We start from the raw sequence: 24,334 nt of genomic DNA, 5'->3' as shown, positions 1-24,334 counted from the left end.
AAGACCGGGATGATCCGGGAGTACGACAGCTTCACTAATACAACCTCAAATTCAACGTGTAGTGCAAGTGATTATGAAGCAGATGAAGCATCAAGTGGGACAGATCGCACCAATGGACCAGATGACAGCCTGCCCAACAAATGTGCAAGAAAAGCAACCTATAGAAGACTGGACCAGTTACGCCAGCACTGGAAATCGGTACATGATCACACCCGTAACACAGATGTCAGTACACAAAACAAGGGGGAAGAAGAAGCAAACCGGATAAGATGGACTGACCCACTCGGACACCGGGAAGAGGAAGACAAACGCATCCACAACATCCGAGACAATGAAGAAACTGAGAGGAGGCCATTTTTATCACACGAGAGAGGTAGAGATAAAATACCAAGAGATCAAACACAATAAATAAATATGTAGTCATCAAACAACCTCTCCAGTAAGACGACACCGAAGTCACTTCGAGAAAGGTACCCGGAGAAATATGCCAAAGAGAACTTCGACTCTAGGAGCAGCTCGTCACAGCCTACCTGTTTCAGAAATCCTCTATTCAAGACACACTCAAAGGAACGGTATCAAAGGAAATCGACAGAAGACTCCTTTGATTCAGAAAGCACGTCTGTTCGATCCCTCGAGTTGACCGAGTCATGGTCCCAACGACGGCCATGGCGTCAACCACCTGAGCACACCCCAGAACCAAAGGACATTAGTCACGTCAAGAGTCACGCATCCCACACCAATGTCCCTGAGTACTCAATCACTCCACAAGACAACCTGTCATGTCAGTCGCAGGTACATCAAGATATAAACAATATACCTTCACCCCTGATAGGGTCAGCGAGGCTGACCCAAAGGGCCGACAGAAAGAAAACAGAGTTAGTGGACATTACCCACCGGATGGGAAAGGACCATCCAGTCACTCTGCAGGGAAAACCAGACGTGTTAACAGAGACAGATCATCATCAGATGAGAGAGAAACATGCACAGGCCCAGACAGTCAAAGGGTTCACCAGTCCCAAACATGAGTGGGAGTGGGTGAGACAACCAGAGGCAGCGAATGAGTCCCCGAACCAAACCAAGATGGTCTTTTCAGATAGCGCCTCACCGTCTGGTATACATGACATTGAACAGGAGGGCAGTGTTGCCCTCGACCGTACAAGACAAAAAGAAGTAAAGTCATATGCGGGTGCTCGGAAGAGAACCCGAACAACATCCCCTCATGAAGGAAATCGAGCGTCAATCAAACAAGAGCCCCATAGGAAGACTGACTGCCGACATCAAGCTGAGCTTTTCACAGTCACCTCAGAAACTGAAGATGAGTGGATCACCCAGAAGCTGATTGGAAACCACCACGAACCTGAGCACAAGAAGATCACGCGAGACGCCTCGCAATTCCAAAGATGCACTCCGGTAACAAAAGATGTTTATTTTGTTAACAAAGGGGAGATGAAACCGTATCACTTCATCGAAGAATTCTAAAGAAAGACAGTTTGCTGTTTTGCCGTGGTGTATATTATTTTGTTTTCTTTTATTCACAGAGGGGGGAGATGTAATGATGTTGATGCAAAGTGACCAGTGACCTAACTGGTCAGGCACTAGGACCGGCCCGAGTGTGGGACGAGGGCGGGCGGAAAGGGAGGAGCTGGGAGACCAAAGTGACAGTTAGCCGTTAGCCCGGCATGAAGAAGGAACTGAATAAAGAAGCTGATGCCTGTAATTGTGTCCGTGTGCAGTTTGTGATGAGGAACGACACTACAGCAACGTGCACGTGCGCTGCCCCTGGGTCGCTTGACAGAGGCTGCGGCAAGTGCGCGTAGAAGGAGTGGCATAGCAGGCTCATGTTAGCCCTGGGTCTAAAACCCAGTGCCCCGTCTTCTCGTCCCCCAGCTCGCGCTGCCCATCACCCTCCGTTTGTATGCAGGTAGCGCCAGTTCTCAAGCCTGCGTTGCAGGCGCCACTCTTGGTAAACGTAGCTGCACAAGTATTATGGGGTTCTGGAGGCGGTCGGGTGTTCGTATTTGACGGTCACCTGGAACAAACCGAAGGTGGAAGGTAGCGGTTACCGCGAGTTCAGAGACTCTGTGTGTCAAGTAACTGGGAGTCACGTGGATGGGGGCAGCATCTCTGTGTCACTGGGGTAGCTTTATGCACGATGCCCTCTGCAAGGTTGGCTCCCACGCTTTAAGGGTTTGACAGCTTCGGCCTTACGAAGATGCACCCCTTCAACCGGTGGTGTGCGAGCCCCTACCTGACCACAGGGCCGGACTAGCCATAGCGGGCACCGGGCAATCCCGGGTACGCCGCACGGGTGGGGGCCGGCTTTGGGGCCTTGGGGGCCGTTTTTGTTACAGGGCTGTCTTCGCAGCATAGCTGCAAAATCGGCCCTGTACCAAAAATCGGCCGAAAACCGGCCCCAGAAAAGAGCTTGGCGGCACCTCCAACCCCCCGAGTGGGGAGGGGGGGGGGGGCGGCCGAGCACTTTCCCAGGGCCAGTTGTGGTTCCCGATCCGGCCCTGCCTGACCACCCAGTTCGTCTAACATTACTGTCGTTTCGGTGCAGTTTTATTGTGTTTCCATTCGGAGTAGATGCAAATTCAAAGTATTCCTGTTAAGGCGTGACAAGTGGCCAGTGCATCCTTACATGAGTACTTCACCTCCCAAGTTCCCGTAGCAACTTTCTGTACATTGTGGCCATTGTATTGCTGCATAAAGGGACCTTCCAGCAAAATGCTCTCTTACAGACACCCGGCACAAGTCTCCAGGGAGTGCCCGGACCTATGTAAATTTCTATGTGTATACAACCTTCCTTTGTACATCTTGGCCCCGTGACCTCTCCCAACTCTAGTGCCAACAACTCCTCGAAGCGCTATATAAATGTAATTACAATCTAATCCACATCAATGTATCATTTTCCGGAAGTGGTGTGGGTTTCTTATACCTCTTCATTTGTTTCCCAATAACTGAGAAAGGTTGGCATCTCCTCTCCCCTAGCTCTATTAACGGCATTCTAGGCCAATAGGGTGTGCAATACTCATCAGCCAGAGCGTTCATCAGCGCGCAATCAAAGGAACATTTTTGGGTGAAAAATAAACGCCATTGTTCAGATTGTAGCATCGTAGCCCCCTTCTGATCATGCCTCCTCTAGTGGCCTGCAACTAAAAGTGCTAAATTGTCCTTTATTTTTGTTTACATTTCCTAACCTCTTGCAATTGACTTCAAATTAATGTCCCAACTCGAAGCAACGCGAGCACGTGACTCTGGCAATGTATGTATTCGCATACATAGCAGCGATTCCCTTTCAGTTGGATGGCTGCTTAGCTGCTTCCATGTGTGCTCTGTATGCCACTGGTACCACAAACCGAGGCTGAAGCCAGTAGATAAACGGTGCTTCTGAGGTGTACCGAGCATTATGCAGTCATGTGGATTCTGCAGTTGGTGAGTGAGTTCACTTAATTCCTTAATGAGTCCCGTTCTCCTAAAACCAGCAGCTGTCATGCATCTCTGAATTTTGCTCAAGCCGTACCATGCATCGGAACTGCTTCTCCCATAGGTCCCTGGCAGGCAAGACATTACATGTACATGCCAACATATTTTTTTCTCTTAAACCAAAGACATCAATTTTTCACCGACTAGAGTTCATTATATCTGCAACACGCTCAGACAGCACTGGCCTTTTAACAATACGTGGCATTCTGGGGCTTGTAGTATTGCTTTTACTATTGTTGTATACAGTATAAAAACCATAACATGCAAAATTTTGGTTGGTTGTGCCCCAGCTCATTGAGGATGTGCTTTGTGATGTGGATTGACATGACAATTATGGTACCATGCCTTCAAATCCGTATGAAGGTGTAGTAAAATAGTTAAACCGCTAGGTGCAGTACTTGTCGAGTGGATTGGCTCATGAATTCCCTTCCTGTTAATTTAAATATTAGTTCCGGGCAGCAGGGTGAGTAAGATTTGTTACTAGGTCTTGCACTTTGTGAAAAGCTGGTTGCTGCTGTGGTGTGCTGTTTTTCACAAGTTATTGTCGATTATCCCCACAGTTCCACATCACACAATTCAACTCCACACATTTCAATCCACACCACATAATTCAACACCATACCGCATAATTCAACTCAACAACACAATTGCACAACACTCAACATACATCCAATCCACACCACAAAATTTAACAGCACACTACATAATAAAACTCCACTACATCCACTCGAAAAAAGACATGCCACATAATTCCACTACACAAATCCACTCCACGCCATTCAATGCCACAACTAACTAGTACAACCCACATATTAGCACTGCACACCCCATACATACACTCCATAACACACAGGTAAAAAACAATGTCATTTACAACGCCAGCACCTGCAACTCAAGCAAATGGGAAACCTATTTCATTTCCAATGCTTGTTTAATAGGGTTGTTCAGTTGTACATAATGTCTTCTTGGTTATATATAAGATAACATGAAATGCTTATAACACTTTTTTATTATAACTTTACAGCAGCCTCACTGCCTTAAGAAAGACATTGGCAAAATCAATAGTTCTGGCTAAACACTTATTAGGTCCCAAAGGCGAGACCTATTGGCTATGCCAATGCTTGCATTTGTTGTAAATCTGTTCAGTATTTTTGGAGCTATTAAAGAAAAAACAAATTTGTATATCTACAGGCGCAAACCCTCCACAAATCCTCCCGATATTGTGCAGAGATCCGATTGGCTGCCAAAACATCAACCAGGAAGTGATTGGAGGCATATTGGAACTAGGATTCAGCTGAGTGTAAAAAAAACATAAGAAAGAGAAGGGGCAGATTAGAAATACCTTGACCCCCTAGGCCTGGTGTTGGCTCCCCAGGGACTCAGCCAGGGCCAAAAAGAATTTTTGTAAACATTTCCTTAGTAAATACACAATGGATTTGCGAATTTGTGACAAAAAGAAAAAAGAAAACAAGATCAGTCTCTGATACTTGTTTAAAAATCAGCCCCCGGGTGGGCCAGGTCCAGGGGGTAAGCTCTGCCCTGCCAAGTGTTACTCATCACACATTAGTCTACCGTATTTCAGTGCTGTCTCTGCTTGACCACACTGAAATGCATTGTCACACTTTACTCTTGGGTTTTGCATGAATAGTTCGAAGCAGCAGACAGCTTGGCTCTTTACAGTCTGTCTTTTCTGCTGCAGTGTGTTACTGCTCGCTGTGCCAGGTTCCCAGGTGCGGTTCAGGAAGCCAAGGGTGTGGAAACGACGCCACACTCCCTCGTCGCTCGCTATGCTGCCATTAAGCCATGCTACCTCCCGCCAAAGAAAGCCCAGGGATGGTGGAGGGTGAAGTACAGTCCGCAGTGAAAGCCGCCCTGACACCTGCCCACTATCAGAGTCGGCGTGGCTGTTACAAGTTCAGCTGTTGGAAGTAAGTTTATATCATATATACATATATGTAAATGTAAATGTACATTTACATTTACATACATATATGTATTGACATTTTCTTGACTGTGGCGGTTTAAACACTGTTATTTCGAGCTTAAGCATTTGTGCTCTGAGCATCTGTCATTTCTTCAGACTTTAAACTTTCCCCACTGCTTACATTTTATTTTTGGAAGAAATGTGGAAACAAATTCGAACAATTTCTTCTGTTTTCTTCAGATGTAGGTTTTCTCTCATGCCCGTGTCTGTTTGTACGCTCTTCCCGGTTGGATGTAACCCGCCATCTCCTTCTAACCTGATGCTTTTTACAACTCACTGGTTTCAATTTGTCATCACATGAAAAACTGATTCTTTGGCCTATGAGCTTCAGGTTTCAGGTAACAACGTAGCAGGTAGAGAGGATGGTGATTTGTGTGAAAAAAGTAAACAAAACATAGGCAACCATACGTAGTGTCAGCCAGTGAAGTCACCTGACAGGCATCTTGGCGCTGTATACCGCTGTGGAACCCGTCCTGGCTTTCACTGTGAGGTGCTCCCTACTGGGCACCCCCAAGGTGAAACCAGGCATCCCAGCGCTTTAGGGCCGTTGTGGAGATTAAGCAAGCTATTGCCCAGAGTTGCAGAGTGGGGACCCATGATTAGAGTAGGCACCGAGGCGAGAATTATCGAGTCCGTGGACATTGAGCCCAAGACCCTGCCGCATCGGGAATTGAACCCTGGTCCCGGCCAGACCTCTGCATCAGGGTCTGCCACTCTAACCATTGAGCCACACTTCTTGCACAATGCTGCGTCAATCCTTCAAGCAGGCACAGGGTTTTGACGCAGCATGGGCCCAAAAGTGACTGGGAGGCGTTCCTGCGCTGGAACGCCCCCCCTGCGATGAAACGCCATCCTTCTGGCGCAGGGCTTTACAATGTGGCGCATCTGGGAGATGCGTCACGTTGTAAATACCCCACACCATGACTCATCTTTTACGCCGGCGCTGCGTCACAAAAGTGACGCAACGGCGGCGTACAAGAGGCGTAGGGGGCTTGTAAATCTGCCCCACGGTTCCTTCTTGTGTGGCTGATGATCAGCCAGTGTCCCTTCTCTGCTCTGGAAGAGTAAGGCTGGGGAGTAATGTTCTTGGTATGAGACTGATCCTGAGCCTCACTCTCTTCTGCTTACTCACTGCTACCTCAGTGATGGTCTCAGAGTGAGGCCAGTCCTGCACAACCCGCCCACCTCTCTGGCCCTCAGTGAATATCTTGGGGTGCAGTGTGATTAGTGTTTGAGCCTCGAGCAGCTGTGGCACCCCTCCCCAATGGCAGCTTAAGCCCCAGGCACCACTACTTCCCCAGGGTTTATTTAACAAAATTAGGGGAAGGGGGCCATGCGTCCTCCCTCCAGTGGACTTTAAAGGCCATGGGGATCACCATCTCCCCAGGGCTTGGTTACCCAATAGAAGAAGGGCTGCATGAACCCAATTCGTGGGGCTCATAAGATCCCCAGGTACCATGACCTCTCTTGGGCTTCATCAGGAGGGAGGGGGGGGTGCATGAATGTCCCTCCTTGCCCCAGTAGGGATCTGAGGACCACCACCTCCTCCCCGGGGCCAAAAATACAAACAAAACAGGGAGGCCATATTCAGCCCCGGGAACTCCCACCTCCCTAGGGCAGGCCCTTTAAAATGAAAGGAGGGGGGCAGTCAGGCCCGCTCAAGAAGTCTTTAATTGACCTGGGGACGGCTACCACTCGGGCTGGCTCCCTATCTCCCGAGGTGCCCACCCTCAGGAAATAGCAGTTTGATTTTGTTTGGCAGGAGCTTTGACAGCTCTCGCGAAAAGAGAGCAAACAGTAAGTATGCTCCCAGGGGGCAGGAGCAGGAACACTGCTCCTGCTTCCTGGGAGCGGACTTTTCATCTATTTTGGGGCGGGAAAATAGATGGAAGAATTGATCCTACACGCAGGGAGCACCATTTCGCTGTTCCATTGTGCAGGAGCGATGCCAAGCTCCTGTTTGAATCAGGGGCCAAGGAGGCCATTGTGGCTCTACCCACAGCCCCATTGTGTGCAAAACTGTGCACTCTTGTTGGACAAATTGGCAGGTGAGGTTCCATTCTGATCCTTATGCTAATTTCACAGAAATTAAATCTCAACGACAAGCACTTACAAATATAAACGTAGCAAGTGCCCCAGTTGTAGCGCCACTTCTGTAAAGGACAAATGATCCTAACTTCCTGTGCTTGACAAAGGCAAAGCAAATGTGTTTTCTCTGCAATTCTACATTCAAAAATGATCTGAAATCCTCGGTAAAGGTGAATGCATTGTTGAGCTATCAGAGGCAATCTGTAGTGACTGTGACAAGTGGGTTCATTGTTGTCCTCCTCTGGTGAGAGCAGAGCCCATGACTCCTCCATTAAATTACTTCAAGTATCCACATCTGCAAAATCACCTGAAAGCCTTGGCCCCACCCAATCCACTTTAGTTGTAAGCAAAGGTCTTCCCACCTTTTGTCAGTATGATGGGTGGCTTACCAAAAAGTCCCCTAGTGTGTTTCCCGCTGATTTTGGTGATGCCTTCTTGATGCGGTGAATATGAGGACATCATAACCAAATAAAGAAGTACTTACTTTATTTGGTTACGATGAAGTACTCTTCTTTGGTGGATGTTCACTTCTTTTTTGTCCTGTCATATTCGCTATAGGAGTATTCGTGTTATCACAGATTTCTGGTAGAACACACTTGAGGAATAATCACATTGCCAAAATTAAATACACAGAAGATCACTTGAGATATTTTTTCCTGGTCCATTATGCACTGTAGTGTAGAATATGCACTAGATATTTACCCAACGAGTTAGCACTTACTAATTAACCAGTAGAAAGTACTCCAGTTGGGTACATATTTTGTGCAAAACTGTGGACTCTTTGTGGAAAAAGGGGTAGGTGAAGTTCCATTCTGGCCCTGTCACTCACACAACTACTGACCCACCCACACAGATACTCAGACACACACTCACACACCCATTTTGCCACTCTCACATCTACTCATAGACCCACACAGCCACTGACACACCCACCCACACACTCATAGTCACTCACACATGTACTTACACACTCACAAAGCCACTCACACACTCACTAACAGACCCATACAGCCACTCATACATCCACAAAAACACTCTCTTATAGACCCATACAACCACTCACACATCTACTCACTGACCCATACTGTCACTCACTCACCCACTCACAAACCCACAGCCACTCACATTCGCACTCACTGACTCACAAATCTACTCACACACCCACTTGCATACCCTCAAATTTACTCATACTCCCACTTCACACACTCAACCATTTACTCTCATTCCTAGTCACTGACCCATACAGCTACTCACACACCCATTCACAGACCCATACAGCCACTCACACAGCCACTTGCATACCCATACAGCCACTCACACACCCACTCACAGACCCATTCAGCCACTCACACGTCCATTCAAAAACCCATGCAGCAACTCACACCCTCTCACTGACCTATACAGTCACTCACACACCCACTCTTAGCGTTTACATGTTACAGTTAGGAAATACAGTTTAAAAACTAGCAAAATTCCCTAAAAAATCCAAGTTTGCAGGGACATTATAGGAAATAACTTTAAAAAAATGTAGAAATTCACTGAGAAAAAAAAGGTTACAGGGATATTATAGTTAGGAAATAGAATGTAAAAAAACTTAGATATTCAATGAAAAAAACAAAGGCTACAGGGTTGTTATATTTGGGCTTATATTTCACTCATTCAAAAGCATTGAAATGTTATAGCTATAGTTACTTGAGCTAACTTATGCCTATGCAATGCACTGTGTATGACCTGCTGGCATATTACATCACTCATGACATGGTCAGTGACATCACCAATGACATCGCTGGCATCTCAAATGACATCACTCATGACATCATCCACAGAACCACTCACACAACCACTCACAGCCCCACACAACCTCTAGTACACCCACTCGCATACCAATACAACCACTCACACACCCACTTACTCATCCACAGAGCCATTCACACACCTACTCACTCACTCACATACAGAGCCACTCACTTATCCATACACTCACTCACATAGTTACTGACTCACCCATACAGTTACTCAAAAACCCAGTCACAACGACTCCATCTACTCACACACCCAGTCACTCACCCAGAGAGCCTATCAACAGAGCCGCTAACACACCAACACAACCACTTACATATCAATTCACACATCCATACAAGCACTCACACATCTACTCACTCACTCACCCATACAGGCACTCAAACAGACACTCACTCTCCAGTTGAGCTACCCACACACTTACTCATCCACCCATACACCCACTCAAACAGCCCCTCACCCATGCAGCCACTTATACACCCAGTCACTCATCTCTACAGCCACTCACACAGCCACTGACATACCTACTCACCCACTCATACATCTGCTCGCACAGCCACTCACTTACCCACACAGCTACTCACAAACCCAATTAGTCACCCATACAGCTACTCACACACCCACATATACACCCATACAGCCACTCATACCACCACTGACACACCTACTCACACACAGATACACACAGCCATTCACATAATATATGTTAGAAATATTATCACTCATTAGTACCACACAAAGTATACCATCTAATTTGTTTGGTGCTTTAGTATATATGTTTAACACTCAGAAAATTTTAGAAAGCACTCCAAATCACTGACTGATGTCATCAATGATGTCATTTGAGATATCATCAGTGATGTCACTGACCATGTCATGAGTGATTTAAATGTGAGGTCAAAAGCAGTGCATTGCTAGGGAGTAAGTTACAGTAGCTTATGCAACTATAACTGCTGAATTTCAATGATTTTGTACACGTGAAACCTGAGCCCAACTATAACATTCTGTAACCTTTAGTGTTTTCAGTGAATATATATATATGGTTGCCAGTAGGTAGTTTTAGGTAGGTCCTAGTTTCCCTAGGAAAATAGATTTTTGACTTGCTATATCTTTGGTGCAGTTTGGTGAATATTTATGAGATTTTCCCCAAAAACAGTGACAGTGATTCTAGTTATGCCTGGACTGTTTTAGGGTGATCTGTAATGTGGGGGCTGAGAAAACGGGGGGATAAAGTGAGTTTCCCATGTTAATTCCCATAGGGATTTTGAACACGACTACAGTCCAAACCGCTGTGCAGAATTACACCAAATTTGGCAGATAGTTAGGACTTGGTCCAGAAAGCATGCTTTTTGTTATTTAGTGTAAATCCATTCAATAATGCAGTTATTAAAGAAAATGTTAATTTGTACATCTAGGGTCACAACTAATTTGTGACTACTTCGCGCCGAATCGCCAATGCGCATGCCAACAGGAATGTTGTGATTGACTGGTCGCAACCTAAGCAGAAAGTTGTGGCAGCCTTTTTAAGTAATGGGGACATGGTCCTCGGGGCAGAAAATAAAAAACAAAAGTAGTATAATGGGTCAGGGTAGAGATACCCTGACCCCATAGCTGGAATATAGCTGTGACACATTATGCATTAAAAATGTCAAAATACAGTTTTACCCCTCATACGGTATTCGCTAATGAGTCACAATGCTCAGCGCAAACCCACATGTAACATTGCGACAAATTAGTGAATATTGCAGAAAAGCCTACCTCATTGGTTAATGAATGCCAAGTTGAAAGGTAGCCAGAAATTATGGCTTTGCATGAGAGTGGTGTACCATTCTTTTGCATAGTTTTTACATTCACACTGAGCCTACAGTGAATTGAATTGTTCATTTCTAAAGTGCGCAGCTACTCACAGAGAGTGTCCGGGCGCTATTAGGTGTGCCCCAAGGGAGCAGATCCGGGGGTAAAGGCCATAATATTTTTTCTTCAATTCTCTTTTAAATTTAGCTTCCTTGGGTATCCGTCTGAGGTGATCAGGGAGTTTGTTCCACATATTCGCTGCTATATGCTATATACAGTGCAACTGAGAGCATTCAAAAAACCTGAACAACCAACTCAATTTACAACAATGTGATTTACAGTCCAGTTAAAAAAAATATGAATTCAAAAGTATGTGCATAGATAACGTTAATAAAAGTGTGCATGATATATTTCGTTTTGTGAGTGTATGAGAGAATCAGGGAGTGAGAGTTTGAGTGATTTAGTGAGTTTATAAATGTGTATGAGTGTCTCTGGGTGTGCGAGTGAGTATGTGAGTGTCTGCCTGGGTCTGAGAGGAGGTGTGTGAGAATTCCTTTACTCATGTGTTGTCCTGGAACTGTAGAGTGTTTTCGTGTTGTTTTACTGCATGGTTGAGTTGGCATTGAAAAATCCTTGCTGAGCTTTAATCTTCCTGTTTTTAGTATGTACATCTGTAAACTTCTTTTTTTATTATGTACTAGTTACCCATAAGATAGGGTGTAGGTAAGTCATAGGGCAGAGTAGTATTTGCTCAGATAGTTAGACATGCACTTTAAAGTCTCACTGACCCATGTGTAATTTGAGACCTCTAGACATAGCTAAATATGCAGTTTTTCACCCATAGTGTAAGTTGTATACATATTTAAACGGTTACTTACATTTCCTGTAAGAGAAAGTCAGAGGCATGCAAATATTCAGTGACATACCCATACAGCACTTATGTATGCAGTAGTAACAGAGGCAGTTGCATACACATTTATCCTTACCTATTAAAAAAAGGTCTGGCCCCGGGAAATGGAGTCCTCTGGGCTGATGATGGCCCGGGAAGAGAGTGGCCATGCAGCCCCCAACCCCTTAAAACAGATTAAAAAAACCTCCAGCAAGTTGTCGGAGGCCTTGCCCCCTTCACCACCACTCTGCAAATGCACATCCTGGCACAGTGGTAGTTGGGGATGAGGTCCCCTTGGATGCTGAGGGCCCTTGGGGTCCAGGAACCCCTTCTGTTACCTTCAGTAAGACCCAGACAGAGACACCACCACTCTGCAAACGCACATCTTGGTGCACTGCTGGTGTGTCCCCTTGCCTCCTGAGGGCCTCAGAACTAAAGTGGACTTTTCCCCCAAGCATTAGTGCCACACGGTGGTGTGTTTGCAGAGTGTGGGAGAATGAGGGCATGGCCTTCAACAACCTCTTAGCAATCTGACTGTGTGGGACTTTTTGGAGATGACAGAAGGGGTAGTTGGCTCCTAAGGACCCTCAGAAGTAAAGTGGATTTCATCTCCCAACTAGTAGTGAGCCAGGAGGTGTGTTTGCAGAGTGGTGGAGAAAGGGGGCATGGCCTCCAAATACCTCTCTGCAATCAAGCAGTGTGGCACTTACTGGCGGTAACAGAAGGGGTAGTTGGCCCCCAAGGATCTTCAAGAGCCAAGGAGACTTCCTCCCCCAACTAGTAGTGCGCCAGGAGGCACGTTGGCAAGTGGTGGAGAACGGGGTCATGGCCACTGAAAGCCTCTCAGCAATCCCACTGTGATGGACTTACTGGAGCTAACAAGAGGGTAGTTGGACCCCAAAGATCCTCAAGAGCCAAGGGAACTTCATCCCTCAACCAGTAGTGTGCAAGGAGGAGCGTTTGCAGAGTGGTGGAAAAAGGGGGTATGACAGCCGAAAATCTCTCAACAATCCCACTGTGTGGGACTTACTGGAGGTAACAGGGGGGGGGGGTGGTCCCCAAGGATGTCCTTGGGGTTCAACTACCTCTCCCATTACATCAAGTAAATCCCACACAGCAGGATTGCTAAGAGGTCTTCAGAGGCCAAAGCCCCTTTCTCCACCACTCTGTAAACGTGTCTTGTGGTGCACTACTAGTTGGGGGAAGAAGTCCACTTTACTCCTGATGGACATTGGGGGCCAAGAAGCCCTTCTGGTACCTCCTGTAAGTACTACACAGAGGGATTCCTGAGAGCTGGTAGGAGGTACCACCCACTTTCTCCACCAGTCCGCAAAAGCGACTACTACTTAAAAAAACATAGAAATTCATTGAAAAACCCAAACGTTGCAGGGACGTTATATTTACGAATTAGCATTTAAAAAACCTTAGATATTCAGTGAAAAAATGTTACAGGGACGTTATAGTTAGAAAATAGAATTTTAAAAAATGCAGAAATTCACTGCAAAAAACAAAGGTTATAGGGATGTTATAGTTAGGCTCACAGTCACTGGCTGATGTCATCAGAGATGTCACTGATTATGTCATCATTGATGTAATATCTGAGGTCATAAGCAATGCATTGCAGTGGCGCGAGTTACAGTTAGCTTGTAGTGTAGTTCCTATATTCCGAATAGGCACTGCGCATTGGAATAACATAAACGAAAGTGTAGACGTAGGACTGAGGTCGACTAGGTCTCTATTGAATATGTTAGACTTAATTATGTGTGCCAGCTAGCTCAGAGGTCACTAGAAACTTTCTCGAGTAAACAAGAAGGTGTTAACTTTCCCGGATAGACAAGAAGGGATTCGTTTCTGACAACCGCATAAACATGACACCTTTGCTCCACCAGAATAAGGAGTATATCTCCAGAGTCGCGGAAACAATAGATAGCTATTTCACTCAGTCAATCGTGCGTGCTTAGTTTCACCAGAAGTGCAGAGAAATAGAGAGACGGGGTTTTCAATAAAAGTGGTTATTTATTGAGCAGTCTACTTTCTCATGCAAGAGAAGTGAATTGCCACAATTGTAATACTTGTCATAAAGTAAAGTGCATACAGTAAAACAAGTATTATGAAATAATACTGTAAAAGCATTTACATGGTTTCTAAGCCATAAGATACTTAAAATGGATAAAATACATAGAACGATAGAATAATGACTAAACATACTCAACTGGTGTTTCTAAGATACGCCTACCCCAGTGTACCTAACCTAATCCTAGTACAGTGAAGGAGTAGATGAGTTACAGTTTTTGCCAAGAATCTGAATCAAGAATTCTCTGTGGGTCTAATCAGCTCCGTACCTTGGTTATAGAATGAAGGAGGTCTTGTATCTATTTCTCAGGACTCGATCTCCCAGCAACCCGCAAGGGTGACTGGAAAACACTGGAGCTGGATTTCTCTGCAGGAGAAAAGACAGCGTCTCTCTCCGTGCGTCAATGGGAGGGTCGGCTTCCTTCGGCACTCGCATCAGCAGGGCGTTGGGCAAGTAGATAGCCGATCTGCTCCAAACCACCGTGTGTTGCTTAAGGCAGATGCTGGCATATTTATACCTGGAAGGTGCTGAGTTTGACGTAAGGTTGGACATAAGACGTCCCTAAGAACTCGCAGTTCTTTCAGGACTCCAGGAGTTCTAGGACAAATCAGTACAGAAGCAGGGGGAATTCCCGGGCTGCTGGAGGCTTGGTTTGTTTAAGAACATAGGAGTCTATGGGAGTAGCCTTGCCACATTTGGACTGCATTGGCTATGTCTTAATATGGGTATGATTCTTATGCCTGTATAAGGGTATGATTTGATATAACCACATAAGGGCATGAAATCGGGAATATTAACTAGAGTCCTAGAATCATCTACAACAAGCTCACTAACTATAACGGCTGAATTTCTCCTGTTTTGTGAGTGAAATGTCAGCCTAATTATAACGTTCCTGCAACCTTTGTTTTTTCTGTGAATATATATATAATTTCATTACCATTTATCATAACATATATTCCACTGCGATTCTGTGCTTATCGCCTAAAATATTACAATACTGATGAGTTCTAAAATCTAGGGTGGTGCAAATATAGTTATGTTCATTATAGATTACTGGTGAATTTACATATACTTAGACCTCACACAGGAATACTGGTGGAGGTAAAGAAAAGAAAGCCATGCCATCTTGGATTTAAAATGCAATTGTTCATTATAATAGAGCAGCCCAGGTCTACAGGATTGGAAGGTCATTCTAATGGTTTTTGTTTGTCTAAAAAAACAGAAAGCTGGCCGAATTTAAATGTGAGTTGGAATAGATTGTTCCAAAGAAGCGTTTGGAGAGCTGCTAGAAGACACAAGCCACAGATACGGCTAGAAAATAAATATTAGAAAATTAACACGGTCCTATCACAAGAATAGGTTCTGTGTAATTCATCATGATGACATAGTAACTGGCAATCCTGACTCCATAAAGCAAGATGGGATTCATCATTCATGTTTAGCGGAGGAAATACATTTAATGGAAGTTATGGAGTTGTTGCCAAATTCGTTAGATTAAGAAGATAAACTTAGTCTCTAAGCAGAATGACACCTTGAGCTGGGAAACAAGCAGTAGCCCAAGCTGAACAAAAACATTTTGTCGGTGTTGTTCAAATGAGAGTTTAACCCTTCCCATGCTCGTGACAGAACCGTTCCGTCACGAGCATCGGGTGGGCTGTGCTGGTGACGGAACGGTTCCGTCATGGCCCCCTGCGCTTTCCGCGCCTGCGCTAACGTTCTCTGGCGTGGGCGGGGCCGTGACAGAACCATTCAGTCACAAGCACAGCTCACCCACGTGCTGTGACGGAGCGGTTCCGTCACAAGCACGGGACCGCCGCGTGGCTCCCCCACCCCCTTAGCACTGCGGTGGAATAGCCGCCGCAGTGAAGAGGTTAAAGGTTAGTAGTGCTAGGTTTTATAAGGCAGCATTGCAAAGGGTCTCGGGAAGCTGCAAAGAGATTAAAAACCAGTTGATGTCAAATGTGGATGAAGGTGTCAGAGCAGGAGTCAATTTCAAGTCGACCTCTAGACTAACAAACACGTTACAATATATATTGATGTATTACTGGTTAAAAGCATTGTGTTTTGTTGAAATTCAGAAACTGCAAGATTGGGGGAAAATGCATGTTCAAATGACGTACAAAGTAATAAATAAGCAACTTTATTTGACAAAAAAAGCATTTCCCTGGAAAGACACATGCAGCATGTAGAAATGTACTAAAAAGCTTCCTATTTATTGGGAGCTGGCTGCCGAGATTAACGTTGACAGAATGTTGATCTGTTTTACATTTGAGTATATACACGAGGCATCACGACTCAGCAATTACTTCCTAGAAATGACTCGCCAAATGCAAACTGTGGGTTCTCAGGAAACATATCTTCTATAAACATAACTTCCCAGCCAGACTGTTGAACCAAAATATTGTGTGCTCTAGGGTGACCAACTGGCATATGTGTTAATTCAGGACAGTGAGTGTAAACATTCAGGACAAAGGGTCTAAGTTACGGTAAAACATTTAGGACAGAAGGACAAAATTCAGGGCAGGAAAGAAGGTCCCACTGTATAGCGCACATCTAGAAGGGATTTTTTACATTCAACGAAGTTGTAGTCAAGTTTTCCCATTGGATGATTAATAACATGAAACGTGTTTTAAATGGTACCAGGTAGGAAATGAATGCAACGTAAACATCAAGATTAATCAAATACCATCTTCACCTTGTAACTCTCACGAGTTCATGACAAGATTGGTCTACATTCATTTTGATTTTGTGAATATATGGTCCACAATTTATGCAACAAGCAAGTAAATAAACGCCCCACACGAATTGCTGGTGAGCTGCCATTCATAATCTACTGCTCAGAGAACATGAGTCCATGAAGATACTCCACTAAAACAGCAGTTCCAACATGAGCTTTTGGAATTGCCTGGTGTGACCGGGAGATATAGATTGAACATCTTGTTCAGCCAAAATTCAAATTTATAGTCAAAGTCAATATGGGACACATATGGTTATGCCCTGACGTCTTCCGCAGCACTGCACTGTGTGCATTACTGGTAGAAAGCCATACACAAGAATTCAAAGCAATTTTTAAAAATCTTTTACAGTTTACCCCATTGTGTCTACAGCCATTATCTGGACACATTTGCCCCATCGCCCTGATTTTAACATTACAATTATCAATACCTCTCTATAACAAGTGCATCTGCATAGGACAATTGACTCCTGAAAGGGTCTATTGGCACAACTGACAGATATCCAGAGGATATCCTTTCCCTGAATGAGGCCTTGAAACTAACTGTTCACTGGCTCACATCTAACCAGCTTGTACTCAATGCCAAAAAACAGAGTTCCTCTTAATCTCTCCACCCGACGCCAATACAGACATTCAAGTTTGGACCAAGGCTATCACATCGCTAAACTGCTCTCCCACCATTGTGGACTCTGCTAAATCCCTGGGAATTACCTTAGACGGCAGCCTGAACATGCAGGGCCATAACAACGCGATGGCCAAAACCGCCAGATTTCACCTGAACTACCTACGAAGCCTGAAACCTTTCCTCGACCCCCCTGATCTAAAATCGGCAATCCAGGCCTTAGTCATTTCTAGACTAGAATATGGTTGCTCCACCCTTGCAGGCCTACCCAAGTTCTCTCTGGCACCCTTGAAAGTCTGCCTCAACACCACCGCCAGACTTCTAACTGGCTCTAAGAAGTTCGACCACATCTCGCCGCACCTTAAAGCTCTAAACTGGCTTCCTCTTGAGGCCAGAATCCAATTCAAGCTGGCTTGCATCACCTCTCTATTCCAGTTCCCCTGCTTTTCTCGCACAGAAACTTGTGTTATCCGGAGGAACCAGACATTCCCGGTCTGCCAGAGCCCTTTTGCTCCAACCTGCATGCTTCAAGAAAAAAGAATATACAATCAGGCTTTCTCTGGGGCCGCCCCAAGAATAGGGAACTCACTCTCACCAGCCATTAGAAGAATACTGTCTCTAGCTCACTTCAAAAAGGAGACCAAAACTTTCCTAATGGGCAAATTCCTTTCCTAAAGTTCACGCTACAATAACCCCCTCAACCTTACTTTACCTATCGTCACTGCACTATTCCTTGGCTGCCTCCCCTTATGTTACCCACCCTGCCCTTCTGAACAATCTCTCAGGGTGAGGAGACTGCTTTACTAGTTTACTGCATCGTGTTTGCTCCTATCCCTTATAGTAGTCTGATATTATGATTGTTTGTTTTGCCATATACTGGATCTATTTGTTTCCCTATCCCTTGGCTCTCCTCTCCCCTTTGTTCTGTATCCCACCGGATACTACTGTAAAGCGCTCTGATACCCTCACGGGTCTGGCTCGCGCTCTATAAATCACTAAATAAAATAAAAAATAAAATAACAGATATTTATATGCACCCAATTAAATGATGCACATTTAATGGTCCTTGGAAAAATGAATGGCTGGGTAAACCCATAAGGATTCAAGCCTGCAGACAAAGTCAAAAGACGACTGCCTGGAGTGGACATATTAGGCTACTAAGCCACCAGGTGATGCTCCTCAGTTTGACCTTTACCAAACATCCCGAGGTCTGACCCCACACATTAATGCAATACTTTACCCTTAATAGTTATTCTTATAAGTAATTAGATTTATTTTCATTAATAATGTACAATTACTGCACATTATTGCTAACCGTAACTCTATCTTTAAGACATGATGAATATTCATTTGTATTTACTTTTAACTAAATTTGCTCATTAGTTTGCTAAGCAACAGCGCTAGACGGGAGTAGCTTAATCAGTAAGATTGAGGGGGTGTGAGCTTCGGATTTTCCAACAATCAGGCTGGCATATCATATTTCAATACGTTATACAACAAGCAGGGTGCATGAGAGAGGCTTAAGGGGCAAAGAAAAGAGAAAGAAATGCGGATTGGTAGGAGTACTAAAAGACAAAACACAATATTTTGAAAAAGAAGCAATATTTTGAGGACTTTCAAAACAGAGAGGGGGTGCATTTTTGCCTGTGTGTGTGTGTAAATATCCGTGGTGAAATCTGACTACATCTCACAATACCCGTCTGAAAGCACCTGTACCCAACTATTTATCATAATTTAATAAGGGGACATAACACCCCAAACACCCCCCGAAGGTGGACCTCAACACACCATGCCTTGATATAGTTATTATTTAAAACTATTAGGCGTTGTTTTTAAGTTTGACCCTAGCACCATACCTAATAAATTGATTTTTGGTCATTTGAGTCAATTTTATATTCACCTTCACCTCTCACTTGCACTGCACTCCATTGGCATCACCAGTGAAGCACTGTGGTCTAAGACTATATCTACGAAATCCATCTCTGCATCATTATTAGGTGCCTTGATCAAGATTTGGATTTATGATACATCTCCCACGTGACGATACTCCACCAGATGGGTGGGCTGATGGGAATCTTTTCTAGCCCTGTGCTATCACCTTAGTGTGATTAATGGATTCATGGTTCTAGACTCAACATGGCACACTTACAGTAATTTGTACCAGGCTACTTTCTTGTGTTTTGCTAGATGTCTACATTGAGCCTCAGGTGACTTCACTGTGCAACAGATATCTTCAACTTTATGCACTGAGAAATCTTCGATCCTTCTCCATGAATTGCAATAACGAACGTGTGAATAAAACTCAAAGAGATCGGGTATAATACAGCAATGTATCTGCAAAGACACGTAATTGTCTATCTGATAGCTGAACATTAAAGAGATCAAGATTTCCTCACCAACTAAGGGTCTTAGTATGAATGGCTGAGAGCTTTACAACTCCTGCGCAAACCTCTGTTTACTCAGGCGTCAGAATTCCAAGTTGAGTAAAAGTCTCTCAGCCAGATGTATCAAGCCAGTTTCCGGTTCTCAGAATCGAAACGTTTGCAAATGGGAAAAAGCCTTTTGGGATGTATCATCCCAAAAGGCCTTTGCAAAATAGGGAATCGCAAAATTTGCAATTCCCTATTTTGCGAATGTATTTAAGGAATCGCAAATTGCGATTCCTTAAATGCAATTCTGAAAACAACTAAGCTGTGCGATTTTGCCTTAAGAAATCGCAAATTACCACCAACTTCAAGTTGGTGCTAATTTGCAACGTCCTAGAAAAATTCACTTTTTTGCATTTTTCAAAGTGCCATGTGGCAAACATACATGCCCTTAGAGCATGTATGTTCATCACATGTGCACACATGCATATTTCAGGGGTGCAACAGGGTGTACTTTTAGCACACTTGCCCCCTTGAAATTGCATTCGCAATTTGCGAGTACCTATTGGGTACTCGCAAATTGCAAATGTCTTCCCATTCTTTCCTATGGGCCTCTAGGCCCATAGGACTGTATTCCTTAATTGCGAGTCGTTATTTGCGATTCACAATTAAGGAATATGTAGAAATCACAATTATTATTGCAAAACCTACATACATTGCATTTTGTGAGTCCTTAATAGCGAATCGGTAACATTCGCTATTAAGGACTCGCAAACTGCAATGATGAAACAGCTGCCCCTTTGACCTTCGTTAAATTCCAGCAGGTATAACCTAACAAAATTTTAGAGGCACGAGTTAATGGTATTTCTCATGACATGCAGTTTTACAAAACATGTATATTCGTTAAGCATACATTCACCCCCAAAGGGGCATCTTGGTGCTGACTAACAAATGTATATTGTTACCCATCGGCACACATTTTATTGACCTCAGAAAGGATGAGAAACTGAGTGGACCCGCTGGTATTTCAACCTATGACCACGAGGCCGAACACATGCCCCTGCAGTGGATGCATTAGTCCACTAAGCCATCAGACCCTGCCACAATCACCAAAATCCGTATGTTAGGCCCGATTCACAGAATGAATTTAAGACTCAATCCTAAACTTACTACTATTTTGGTATTCACAGAATGCACTTACTACTTTTGGCATTCACGGAATGAACTTACTACTTTTGGTATTCACAGAATGAACTTACTACTTTTGGTATTCACAGAAGTTAGGATTTTGTCAAAAGACAAACTTAAGACAGATTTAAGTCAGACTTAAGTTAGGATTTTGTCTTAAGTCTGTCTTAAACTTAATACAAAATCCTAACTTCTGTGAATACCAAAAGTAGTAAATTCATTCTGTGAATGCCAAAAGTAGTAAGTGCATTCTGTGAATACCAAAATAGTAGTAAGTTTAGCATTGCGTCTTAAGTTCATTCTGTGAATCGAGCCCGTTAGTCCCTAAAGACTTGAATTAGGTGCAATTTATTGCCCCTCATAAATTCTGAACCCCAGGAAGTTGGATCTTAACAAGTGCTATAAATTGCACCTTTCCTCAGTCCCACTCATAATCAGGGCCTTAGTGTGCAATATTTAGGCTGGTTATGATGTAATGTATACTGTACCTGTCGGCAGCATAGCCAAGGGTGAACGCGCCCATCAGAAATCCCAGGTTAAGGACCGCTTGCGTCAGATCGAGCTTCCAGGAGTTGGCGCACACAAGGTTGTACTGCAAGAGTAAGTAAAGATATAATCAGTCACATTGTGAAGATCAATCACTTGAAAGTATTGCTATATCTATTGAGTCAATTATTGGTTAGTGTGGGACACTTAAAAAGTCTCTTTTTGAGTGATGCTTTTGGTCCCGATGGAGGAAGGGTTGAGGGCACTGGAAAAGTTTATCCTGATTGTACAGACATCTCCAGTGGGACAAGATTTTGGAGAGACCCCCTGCAGATATTTACACCGCCAACCGGTTTGTTTGGCATCTATGTAAGCTATTTTTCATTCTTGTGGTGTGTAATGCCTTAAAAGACTCTGAAGTGAAATTACCTGCGACTGTTTTAGCTCAAATGCCATAAATAAATTCCCATGGCAAGTATGTCAAAAATGCCTATGTTGAACTTGGTCACCTTGCTCTTTTTGAACATCCACATCGTATTCAAGTTGCGAAGACTAAAGTAAAACAAATATTTATTTGTGTTAACCATTATTAGCACCGGATTGCAGCTCTGTCTTGATCTTTTCCACATGCATCTGAGTACAATTGTTTCTTTATTTTGATTGTGTTCCAAAGGTTTAGGAGCGTAATCTTTCTTTTCTCTTTCTTGATCCTGTTCCAAATATTTATGAGAGTAATATTTTCTCGATCTTGATCGTGTTCCAAATGTTTATGAGACACATGTTTTCTCTTTCCTAATCATGTTCCTAACATTTATTAGATTAATATTTCTCTAACTTGCTCTTGTTTAAAAGTTTATGAGAGAATGCTTTTCTCTATCTTCATATTGTTCCAAATATTTATGAGAGCAATCTTTTCTCTATCTTGATCTTGTTCCAAATGTTTATGAGACACATGTTTTCTCTTTCCTAATCATGTTCCTAACATTTATGAGATTAATATTTCTCTAATTTGATCTTGTTTAAATGTTTATGAGAGTATTCATTTCTTTATCTTCATATTGTTCCAAATATTTATGAGAGTAATCTTTTCTCTATCTTGATCTTGATCCAAAAGTTTATGAGTGTACTTTTCTCTCTGGGTTCAGAACTGAAGTCATGCATCATTTACTATCTGTCCCTACAGGTTGGGCAGGGGGTAAGACCATTTCTCTGTGACAATCAGCCTTTACAAAATATGACGCATTTCATTTTTTGTGGTCTATTCGAATTTCCGAATGAGCCTCTTTAAACCACTGTGGAAATTCAATGTTACTACTGGTGTATTTTTTTAAACATTTTTAAATGTTATCCTCCGCTTTTAATTTTTCAGTTAGATAGTTTAAAAAAATCTGTTTTGAAGATCTAAATCGGAATTTCTGCTTTTGTATACCTTCTTTCGTGTATTTTTTTTAATTCATATACTATAATTATGGTGAATGCTTGATGAATTTATATATTGTATGTTTATACTATTGATGAATAAAACTGAATTGAATTCAGTGAGTCTATGCTGTACCAAGTAGAGGGGGCTTTCCTGCAGTGGCGTAACAAAACTTGAGGGGGCCCGCCCTGTAATATGCATGGAGGGCCCCCCTCCGGACTCACTTAGGAGCTCTCAGGCCAGGGATCGTGCTGAGGGGGCCCCATGGAGCGCGCCTCCCCACACTGTGGGGTCGGGGGTAGGGGGGCGGGGGGGTGACCTTTGTTACATCACTGCATTCCAGTGTGTTTTTTTGTAATCTGCAAAATCAGACCCCCTATTATTATGGATTATTTACAATGTGAAATAGGTTTCCCCCTGCATTGAATATAAAAGAGGTTTGCCGGATTTACCCATTGCACACTTCTGTCATGGATATAAGTGCTATCGACTGCCAATACCAGATTAACACGATTCATTCATTTTGACAGGAATAAAGGTCTGGACTGCAAACATGGATTTGTAGGTCAGAACCATAAAAGTAATATTGTGTACCACTTGAAGGTCAAGGCTGGACTGGCTGTAAAGGACACAGAGACAAACCCCGGTGGGCTGTGGGGGGCAGCTGCTTAGAGGGCTTGACTATGTTCAACCTCCTTTACAGGACAGCACACAGATTTCATACAGTCAAATACACGATTTGCATTGATATATTAAGACCATTTGAATAGTTCATGCGTTTTTCTCCTAAACTGCTTGTAAAAGTTATGGCCTTTTAGTGAACAGATTTAGAAAAGCCTATGATAAAAAAAAATTGGTGACAAAGATACCCTCTCAAACTCTTCACTGGAGTCCCTCACACCGCTCCTTCACACTGTGATATGAGCATCGGAGGCTCCTCTGCTATGGTGGAGGAGAATTGACCCCACTTCCACCAGCATCAAAACTTGAAAAATTAAACGACAATAAAACAGGTTTATTATTGTTTTAATTTTCAAGTTCTAAGGGATGAGTCTTGGGGTCAAGGCCATCGCGGGAGCAGTTATAGAAGGGGAGTGGTAGGCACTGCTGTCAGTGCGCTTGTGGGTTGGCCAGCCGTCTTAGGACGGCCAAACCGACATGCGCATTGAGATGGCTTCAACCCAAGCTGCGTTGCCGGGTTGGAGACAACAGGCAAAAGCTCCCAGTCTCTCTGGGAGTGTAAATCAAAGGCACTCAGGCCTATCCTGATGCTACTCTAATGCTACATGAGAGGAGCATCTTGATTGGCTGCAGGGGAGGTCTGGGAGCCTCTGCTGCAGTTGAGAAGAGGAGCAGATGAGCAGCGATGCGGCAGGTAAGTTATGTTTGGTTTTATTTGTATT

The 24,334-nt window shown here is 43.8% G+C and overlaps 1 protein-coding gene across 1 annotated transcript in view; it reads right to left on the bottom strand.

Annotated features, from left to right (window-relative positions):
- The window catches only part of SLC22A3 (solute carrier family 22 member 3), an 821,636-nt gene that overhangs the window by 410,547 nt on the left and 386,755 nt on the right, over positions 1-24,334 (bottom strand). The window contains exon 2 of the mRNA XM_086927388.1: positions 21,514-21,617. Coding sequence (XP_086783514.1) covers positions 21,514-21,617 — 104 coding nt within the window. The remainder of the gene's footprint in view (positions 1-21,513; positions 21,618-24,334) is intronic.

This window comes from Lissotriton vulgaris, chromosome 6 (assembly GCF_964263255.1).
Source record: "Lissotriton vulgaris chromosome 6, aLisVul1.2, whole genome shotgun sequence".
NCBI classification, from domain to species: Eukaryota; Metazoa; Chordata; class Amphibia; order Caudata; family Salamandridae; genus Lissotriton; species Lissotriton vulgaris.
Note: the sequence above shows the minus strand (reverse complement) of the source record. Positions and strands in the feature narration are given on the sequence as shown.